This window comes from Portunus trituberculatus, chromosome 47 (assembly GCF_017591435.1).
Source record: "Portunus trituberculatus isolate SZX2019 chromosome 47, ASM1759143v1, whole genome shotgun sequence".
NCBI classification, from domain to species: Eukaryota; Metazoa; Arthropoda; class Malacostraca; order Decapoda; family Portunidae; genus Portunus; species Portunus trituberculatus.
The window spans coordinates 4,827,858-4,837,486 of NC_059301.1; the positions used below are offsets into that span (position 1 = coordinate 4,827,858).

General features: G+C 45.5%; 1 protein-coding gene across 4 annotated transcripts; it reads left to right on the forward strand.

The window, feature by feature from the left end:
- Nucleotides 1-205: 205 nt before the first annotated feature.
- On the forward strand, nt 206-7,999 carry LOC123520508. 4 transcript variants are annotated; one of them, XM_045282819.1, is made up of 10 exons: nt 206-540; nt 1,253-1,503; nt 2,185-2,345; nt 2,436-2,598; nt 3,512-3,642; nt 3,745-4,207; nt 4,319-4,505; nt 5,181-5,363; nt 5,613-6,355; nt 7,662-7,999. In XM_045282819.1, exons 1-10 carry the CDS (start codon nt 447-449, stop codon nt 7,860-7,862), a joined length of 2,577 nt encoding a protein of 858 aa, XP_045138754.1. In that variant the 5' UTR covers nt 206-446; the 3' UTR covers nt 7,863-7,999. The 4 variants fall into 4 exon arrangements, with proteins under 4 accessions (XP_045138754.1, XP_045138755.1, XP_045138756.1 ...); XM_045282820.1 differs by having other exon boundaries at nt 5,202-5,363; XM_045282821.1 differs by having other exon boundaries at nt 206-459.
- The last annotated feature ends 1,630 nt before the right edge of the window (nt 8,000-9,629 follow it).

Genomic DNA, 9,629 nt, shown 5'->3' on the forward strand with positions numbered 1-9,629 from the left:
GTTTACTACCTAGTTCTGGCTGCTCCGGGCAGATGGAATGCTGACTTGAACACGTACTGTTAACATACAGTTGGAGTCTTTATTGAAACCAACAAGGCTTCAAAGTGAAAGTCTAGAACTTGGAGAGGAGCATCAAGAGTGTCATTCTAATGATTCACTGCTTCGCTTTGCTTTATGTTCTCTCGCTGTGCTGCACCAAGGAAGCTCAAGAGAGTCGTACGCTTCGTTAAGCCGCAGAAATCGTATCAGAGTGAGTGTGGCAGGTCAAAGGTAGCGCCATCAGGATCTGAACTCCTCTCTTCTTCAAAACTGACAGAAGCTGCGGTGACAGTTCTACCGAGCTTTACCAGTCCGTACCTGTGGCCGAAAGAATACTGAAAGACGAGGTGCCTGAGTGCAAGTGTGTGCAAGTGTTCGCTGTTCTACCGTCCCTGAGCCTCCACCACATGAGCGAGGCAGGTATGAACACCGATTCTCTAGAGGACTGCCAAGTCATAAAGAGTGGGTACAGCTTGGCGGACTCTCTAGCAGCGTATGCAGGTGAGAACAGGTGCAGTGGTAAAAGAAGGAGGAAATTGATGGATGGTAGGAAAGGAGATAATGATAAGAATATAAAATTAGATCTACTAAATTATAGGATGAACGAACTGACATATCACTGGGAAATAGAGAACTACATGAAGTAATCAGACCTTGTCTCTGTATAAAAACATACTTATCTATATCAACTTACCATTCCTAGTCTCATCTTTTGGTAAATCTTTATAATATCGCAGCATCAGATACAGGCATGGAACTCACATATGTAGAAGAGTCGGTAACCTTCCCATAAACGTAGAGAAATTGCGTGGCACACGTGTACTATGTCTGTAATGGGACTCGGGAGTGTGGCAGAAATTAGTCTAGAGGTGTAATTTTTCAGGTGTTTCGTTAGGATAGGTTAGGTTTATCTTTGGTTAGGTTAATGTCCTATAGCAAGGGGTCTCCCTGGCTGGAACAGGTTATTTCAAAGGAATTCGAAATATTAAGTAGTGGGTGGCGAAGGAGTGTCGGGGGGTAGGAGGGAACCGTGGACGTATTATAATTAATTACTCTTCTAATCCCTCTAGTGACCTTCACTATAGTTTGTTTGGTCCGTAGTAGATAGAATGGCGATACGTTTAGGAAGGGAAAGTACAACAGTATATCTAACCCAGCTGTCGCCGAACAATTGTGCCGGCAGCGACTTGACAAAGCTGTTTTCATCCCGCAGAGGAATCAATGCAGGATGAGGATGATGACGAAAACGCCCTGGTTGTGGTGATGACAGAATCCGAGGAGGATACTAATGACGAGGATGATGACAGCGGTGACGGCAAGGACAACGACGAGGATGACGATAATGAAGAAAGTGACGAAAACAGCGAGAGCAAGGATGAAGAAGGCGATAACAAAGATAATGAAGGCGATAGCAGGGACGAAGGTGACGAAAGTAGAGACGATGATGATGGCAAGGGTGATGAGGTAAAATTTTCACACTGTTTATATGTAGACTTGGCACAACTTATTCTTATTTATTCATTCTTTGTTTGAAACGGTATTGTCTGACATGGAAGGGACACAAGTTCATGAGGTTTGTTAGTTCACCTACGATAACTTAACAGAGAAACATATTGGGAAGCAAAGAATTATTCCTTTCTCACATCTTTCCCCATTCCCATCAATACTGCTCGTAGTAACGCATCACTCTAGCTTTGCCAGAGCTGATGTTCATCCGCAGCTGGTTGGCGGCGTCTCTGGCAGCAGGTAAAGGTGTGCTGGACCATTAGAGTCGAGAGTGGATGGGTTGGAGTGTGCGCTTGGGAAAGGAAACATTTAAATGATGGAATGATGGAAGATATCTCTTAAATCTTTCGCGATTCAAGGTTCCATCGTTTAACAAATCATTGCTGTCTACTTGTGAAGCTATTTAATGTCAGACATTAATACCAGCATATCAAATAAATGAATGACATTAATCCCCCAAAAAAGTATCCCCCTTTAGTCCATAAATTCCCGTGAAAAGCCCACATGGTATAAAAAAAAAAAAGTGACGTCATATAAAAGCAGGTTATTGGAATGGTTGAGCCTCGCCTTACCGCCATTATGTAATAATACACGTCTAGCTAGTTAATCAAGACTACACGTAATAAATAACTTTTCCAGGCGGCAATGAGGACACCGATTGCGAGGGATTTGAGGACACGGCAAGGTGAGGACAGAGACGCAGATCTGACTGTCTCTCTGGGATTTTCTAAGGCGCTGGACGAAATGCTGCTGCAGCACGGGGAGTTCCCCGCCCCTCCGCTCCCCGAGTCCTCCCTCAGGTAATACGCGGCTCAGTGCACGACATAGCAAAATATGATGCCATGCATGGTCTGCTGCTACAGGACTTCCCCAGCCAATTCGGCCCACAGGTATCGGAACACATCGCTGGACACGCTCCTCGACTTCAGGTCCTACAACAGGCAACCTGCCACACGTGCTGGTGCCGCCACCGCTACCACCTTCACACCCGTCACCTCCACCACCACCACTACTACCCCCACCATCACGCATGACCATCACCTCGGTTATAAGGTGTGTCGAGAGAATGGATGGTATTGCTCGCCAGAGGCTTTTTTGAGCCAAGAATGCAAATATTAAAAAAAATATTGTGCTGTTTTCTGATTCTCCTGCGAGCTTCCTTGTCCATGATGACAACCTCGTACCAATCCTCTTCTTACCTGCAGCCTGGTCGTGTCCCTTCTTGTGTTCACCTTGTATTTTTGATTAATCATTACTTTCATCCTCGTTCAACACAAGTAACTTTATTTCTACAAAGGAGAAGCAGTTCATTGTAACAATTATCTTCGCGGAGAGACGGTTACAGTAAGTCTCGTTGAATCGTGCGCCGAGCGAGCCAGGAGCTTCATAGATCTGAATTGTCATGGACGAATCATTCTGCCTGTCGGGTCGCTAACTTTATTCTTAGAATAGAGTCGCTCCCAACTGTTGTCACTAACTGTTATTATGTACTCACATGAAACTGACGCACAATCTTGGTGCAAGTGTGTACAAGTGTGTGGGTTTCCGAGACTCTGGAAACAGATGAGATAGATGATCTTCCTCACTGCAGTGCTGGAATCCTTCACGGTATTTCAGTATCCTCTTATGTTCAAAGTATGTAACTACGACTCATCAGCATGAAAATTGTCATCGAGGCTGGTTCAGGCCTATTCGTGGTGTGATTAAGAATTGCAAGTATACACACTGATTTCTGAACTGAAGGAGTAGTCACTCACTGGACGCATGAGGCACCACAATGTGTGATCAGCACTACAGGCAGACTTTTATCTTGCACATGAATTAATTAATGTACTTGCATTTAAATGCATTACATTTTTATTCTATATTAGATTAGCAATTTATGGTATTTGTTCTGATACGAACTTAATAATTTATAATACATAGCCATGATGTCGTCCATGTACTGGCAAATCTTCCACACCAGGAGCAGCAGTCGCCAGCCTCGCCGCCGTCAGTCATGTCCTGGAGAACCGGGGAAGGTGGAGAATGTCTTTGGTCTCCTTCCACCAGCGCTTCCTTCGCCAGCTCTCGTGCCGCTGCAGGAAATGTGGACACGTACGTGGACATTGCTTATATTGCGAGACATTCCGTTACGCCTATGAAATATTTTCTGTTATCTCTTGATTGGTAATGTGGTATTAATCTCACGGACCGCAGCTCCTACACTCCTGACCCAGCATACTTCCTCGGCGGCCGCTGCCTCCTGCCTGGTGCTCGCCACTCGCCTCCTCCGGCCCATCAGGCCTCTGGATCCCGTCCGACTTGCAGGTACTCCAGGCAGCCACCACCATACAACTGGCACCTGCCCCCCGCCCACTGGCAGCCCACCACAGCCCACCGACAGTTTTCCACCACTCACTGGCAGCTTCCTACCGCCCCATGGCAGCCATGCACCCCACATTGGCAGCCATGCACCCCTCGTTGGCAGCCATGCACCCCTCGTTGGCAGCCATACACCCCTCGTTGGCAGCCCCCCACCACCCACTGGCAGCCGCCCACAACCCACTGGCAGCCGCCCACAACCCACTGGCAGCCGCCCACAACCCACTGGCAGCCGCCCACCGCCCACCAACAGCCACCCTCAGTCCAACACAAGTGTGACGGTCACCAGTCACCAAAGGTACCGTATAACAACAAACTGCCGAGCAGCAAATGGAATGCTGCGCACTGACAACACATAGTGACCAAAGAAACTTAAGTTTGATTTAGGTGTATATTCTATTTTGAACAGATCGATGCGGGGGATGTAGAGGGAAGCAGCAGCGACGTGGATGGACGGAAATGCTCGCCGCGTAGAGAGATGATTAATGAAGTGGTGCTCAACAACACCCGCGCCTTCCGGTCACACCCACTGTACCCACTGTTACACGACTTGGCGGTGGTCGACCACTATTTCAATAAGGCTGACTTCAACCTAGGTCAGTGACTCGAGGCGGACTGAAGATTGTGGCTTGGTTGTGAACAATTGGGAGGAAGGCAGTGGTGTTTGCATATTTGACTAAACTAACGAGTTCCATAGCGTAGGTCTGCCTTGTTGTCTGCCAGACAGTCACTTATTGGGATGCTTTACATGGCGTCTGGAGTGGTAGTCTGACATGCTTTCCCCGTGCTTGCTGTGTGTTAGCACACACACACACACACACACACACACACACACACACACACACACACACACACACACACACACACACACACACACACAGAGAGAGAGAGAGAGAGAGAGAGAGAGAGAGAGAGAGAGAGAGAGAGAGAGAGAGAGAGAGAGAGAGAGAGAGAGAGAGAGAGAGAGAGAGAGAGAGAGAGAGAGAGAGAGAGAGAGAGAGAGAGAGAGAGAGAGAGAGAGAGAGAGAGAGAGAGAGAGAGAGAGAGAGAGAGAGAGAGAGAGAGAGAGAGAGAGAGAGAGAGAGAGAGAGAGAGAGAGAGAGAGAGAGAGCGCTGCTTTTCAGTCCAGTGGTGAAGCTGAACGAAACTCTTTTCGGAACGTGATGCACAATATTACCAGCATCATATTATCATTTGAAGTAAATATTGAATTCTTGGATTCACACCGCAAGCTATTAACGCACACTCATCTGATAAATTTCTTAAAATAGGGTTGTTCCCATACCTCTCAGCGCCCCTCCTCTGCTTTCTGCCCTCAACCACGGAGGAAATGGTGACCCTGTACCTGAGAACCAACCCCCATGTGGCCCTAAACTTCAGTGAGGACACGCAAAGCCTCGCCGTGGATGCTGTGGTGCTGGACGCAGTAGCCTACACGCACCACTCCTTGTTGGGTGAGGCCGTCACTGCTGGCTGGCTTGACGTTTTTCTTTTGTTTTCTTTTATAGTTCCAGTTTGCCCGTCGCCTTCATGCCGTGTGATATGGCATACATTTCGTATATTTCGATAGCTGTTGGAAAGCATCATTCAGAACTGCATGTGGTGTGTTTGCACGTGCAAGCAAGAAGGGACGAAACCACTTAAAGAGGTGAAGGAACTACTAATAATAGGCTTTAAGATTTACTTCTATTTCTAACCTGTAGAGAAGATGACATTCAAGTCCGCGCAGGAGGCGACAAGGATGAGGGACAGGGCCGCGAAGGGTGACCTGGGGCGGAGGAGAGTGGAAGATATTCGCGACCGCTACATGGACATCCTACGCTCCTCCAAATCCCTGCGTCGCGCCTGGCTCGGGAACTATACCACCACCACCACCACCACCACCACCACCACCACCACCACCACCACAAACAACAACAACAGCAACAACAACAACAACAACAACAACAATACCATTACTACCACCAACACCACCACTACCACCACCACCACCAACACCACCACTACCACCACCACCACCAGGAAGACCAGAGCGGAAGACACCCACAACACAGAAAGCGACGACAAGACGTCCCTGGAACCCCTCCTCCATCTGGACAGTGTGCCCGTGCCACTCTCCCCCCTCCCTGACTCCAATCCAGCTCCCTACACCCTGCAATCTGACTTAATCACCTCCTGCAGCCACCTGCTCTGCAGTACAGTCTCCCTGAACGTCACCCTGGCCCTCACTGGGACCACAACCACCACCACTATTACCACCAGCCCCGCCGCCACTGCCACCGCCACTGCCACCACCGCCGCCGCCGAAGCCGCCACCACCACCACCACCACCACCCCTGTCGCTCCCGTCGCCACCACCGCCGCCGCCACCTCCGTCACCGCTCTCACTGCCCCGTGCCCTGCAGACACCCGCCGTAGGATGCCTAACACCCATCACAGCAGAGAGGTGAGTAGGCCACTAGTCGCCTTTGCAGTGAATTGTGTCTCCAAAACAATGATCGTAATTTTAAACACCATGTCATACTACACTACTTTTCAATAGGGTCTAATGGAAGTTACATGAGATTTTCAAAAGAATCTCTTGATATTTTCTTTTCTTTTTTTGCCATCCAGGCCCTTGCTCATGAATCTGGCGTGAACGTGTCGGTTTTGAGGAAAGTAAGCTGAAAATTAATAACTTCTGGCCTTCAGTTGCAAAAGAAAACTGGTTAAGTTAAGAATTGTAGAAAACTTTTAAGGGGTGACTAGTGACAAGTGTTGCACTCCTCGCCTTCATAAAAAGCCACATATGTTTAGTTGGGTGTTTATGAATATTTCTTCTTCGTTGAGACGGAATCCATACAAAATCCGTCTTAAACAATCATTAAAGATCTGAAAACAGCCTTGTAGACCGAAGTAACTTCCATTAATACAAGCAACAAGGATACCAGCAAAAAAAAAAAAAAAAAAAAAATCAGGTTTCTTGCTTTATTATCAAAGATTCGCCTTTCCAGTGAAGGAATCATCAGGGTCTGAAAAAGACAAGCTTCATATATAAAGGGAACAAAAAAGTCTTATCTAGGCATTAAAAAGCAATCAAAAGGCTACAAAAAAGTAAAAAAAAAGTTTCTAAAAACAATCAAAAGGGATAAAAAAACAAAAAATCAAAAGGGATAAAAAACATAAGAATATTGTTTGATTGTTTTGATTTTATTCCTTTTTTACTGTTTCACTTTATAAACTTTAGTTTTTTACTTTTTTTTATCCTTTTGATTGCGTTTTTAATGTCGAGATAAGACTTTTTGTTCACTTTATATATAAAGCTTGTCTTTTTTAGACCCTGATGATGCCTTCACTAGAAAGGCGAATCATTGATGATAAAGCAAGAAATCTGAAGATTTTTTGCTGTTGCTTCGCATCTTCAGTTCCAACTATCAACATTTACATCAAGATAAAATATTTACACATTTAAGAGTCCGGACCTCTTGCGACCAACCTCTGGTCCGAAAGCCCCTAATTGAAGTTTCACAGGTTTTTAAATGTTTCCATGAATCTGGTAACGTTAATAAAATTTCTATATTATCAACTAGAAAAAACACTCCTGAGAAACCGACGAATCGTCTGAGTGACCTCTGAAAACAGTCGAAGTGAGAGCCAAATGTTTTGTAGGAGTACGGCCTCTATGCTGGTCTTGGTAATAGAAAGCAAGTCTATCTTGTTGGTCTTTTTACGTTCGGGTCTCAAAACGATGGTGTCTATGGTTCGCATTCCAGGCCCGGGAGGTGCTGCGGGCGTGGCTGAAGGAACACCAACACTACCCTTACCCTGACGACGACCAGAAGGCAGCTCTGGTGCGGCTAACGGGTCTCACCGCGCAGCAGGTAACGCGCTGGCTGTCCAACGCGCGCCGCAGACACTTGCCCAGGCTGAAGGCAGACCGAGGGACTGAGGGAACGAGGGAAGGGCAAGAGTGAGGGAAGGTTTCATGCAGTGTTTGTAAGTTGTTGAAGCCGTCACAAAAATGGGAAGATTTCGTACAGCACGGTATATGAGTGTGTTCTGAATGTTATGTATAGCACGGAAACTAGAAATAAATATTTTTTTCACATTTCTTAGGAAAGAATTAATACCAATTTGATGTTACGTGTCTAATAAGTCCATTAGAAAACCAATGTTAAAACGTGTTGAGGCATTGAAAAAAAAGTACTAGGAGAAGGAAACCACCGCTGGAGAGAGAGAGAGAGAGAGAGAGAGAGAGAGAGAGAGAGAGAGAGAGAGAGAGAGAGAGAGAGAGAGAGAGAGAGAGAGAGAGAGAGAGAGAGAGAGAGAGAGAGAGAGAGAGAGAGAGAGAGAGAGAGAGAGAGAGAGAGAGAGAGAGAGGAAAACTAAGTTGGAGGAAAAAAAAAAAAAGCCTAAACGATGAAAATTCCATGGATGAACTGATGTCAAAGGGCCAGTAAGCCGCCCTGAAACAAATCTAGGAAACTATGGGGTAATATTTATGATAAGGAGAGAGAGAAAAAAAAATAGCCTAAAAAATCCTGTTTCAAACAACCAAGTAAAATAACTCAATGAACGAAACAATAAAAAAAACTGCAAAACAAACCAAAAAGCTAGACAAGAAAAAAAAAAAAAAATTCCGACATAATTATGTAGGAACAAGGTGAAATAACAATCTTAAAACAAGACCAGAAATAAGCAAACGTCCCGTTCTAGCGAGACTAGACCAAAAAAATTCGTTTTCAGATTCTGCAAGGTGTAATTATTCCTACACAAGTTACCTCAGAAAAGTAAAATCTGCCTAACTTTCCTCTATAGCTTCCTGATACTAAATTCCAGTAAATAACAACACATCAATGCTTGAAACAGAAAACACTGAAAGAACAACACAAATATTACACCCATTTATGAAGAGAAAAGAAGAAAAGAGACCACTAGTGAAGAGAAACGTCTGGAAGGAGCCGTTGGATGAAAGCATCTTCCCTATAACCCAACCTGAACCTGAAAGCAAGGAGGCCAGTGAGTGAAGTGAAACATCAGAGACGGTTTAAAACGAGGTGATATGGAGGACAACCCAGTGAAGGCGGGCGGCGTGGAGCAGCTATAGGTGAAGGGAAGAGGGAAAAAGGAAGGCTTTTGTGGATAGATGAAATAGAGACATAAGAGGAATAGAGACACAAGACAGTTGGGCTTAGATGAGGATGCACAAATTATTGGCGAAAAAGAGAAGTGTGCGGAATGGAACAGTAATATGTGACTGGGAAGGGATGAATGACTTAACAGCAAGCCAGAATAATGAAATGGGTGAGCTGAGAGGAATGGGAGAGAGGCGGGGGATTACTGTCAGGCGAGATGGGACAATGACGTGTGAAGGGGGATGGGTAGTGAAGGCATGTCTGAAAGGATTGAGGGGGTGTTGAAGAAACTGAGAAACTTGAAAGCCCACTCTCGTAGTTTCATATTTATTTATTTTTTTTATATCAGTTTATTCGTATTCTTACTTTCTCTTTATTAATGCACATTGATTTCTTTCATTACATTTTCTGCTAGTATGGCATTCAGTTTGTTAATCTATAGAGAGAGTTTTCCTTTTTGAAGGGCTGCTGTTTCCTTACTAGTTCGCGTGACATCTTTCTGCAGAGAAGGTGAAGGAAACGAAGAACACTGGACAGGAACAGGAAAAGCAATGTCTATAAGGTTACCACGGTACGTCTAACAAACAATCAACAAAGCATAAGCAA

Excerpts from the sequence above, each read along its gene's own strand:
- LOC123520508 (XM_045282819.1), top strand. The coding sequence starts at position 447 with ATGAGCGAGGCAGGTATGAACACCGATTCTCTAGAGGACTGCCAAGTC. Across the intron at positions 1,504-2,184 it reads ATGATGGCAAGGGTGATGAG|GCGGCAATGAGGACACCGAT; the intron begins GTAAAATTTTCA and ends TAACTTTTCCAG. Across the intron at positions 4,208-4,318 it reads ACGGTCACCAGTCACCAAAG|ATCGATGCGGGGGATGTAGA; the intron begins GTACCGTATAAC and ends TATTTTGAACAG.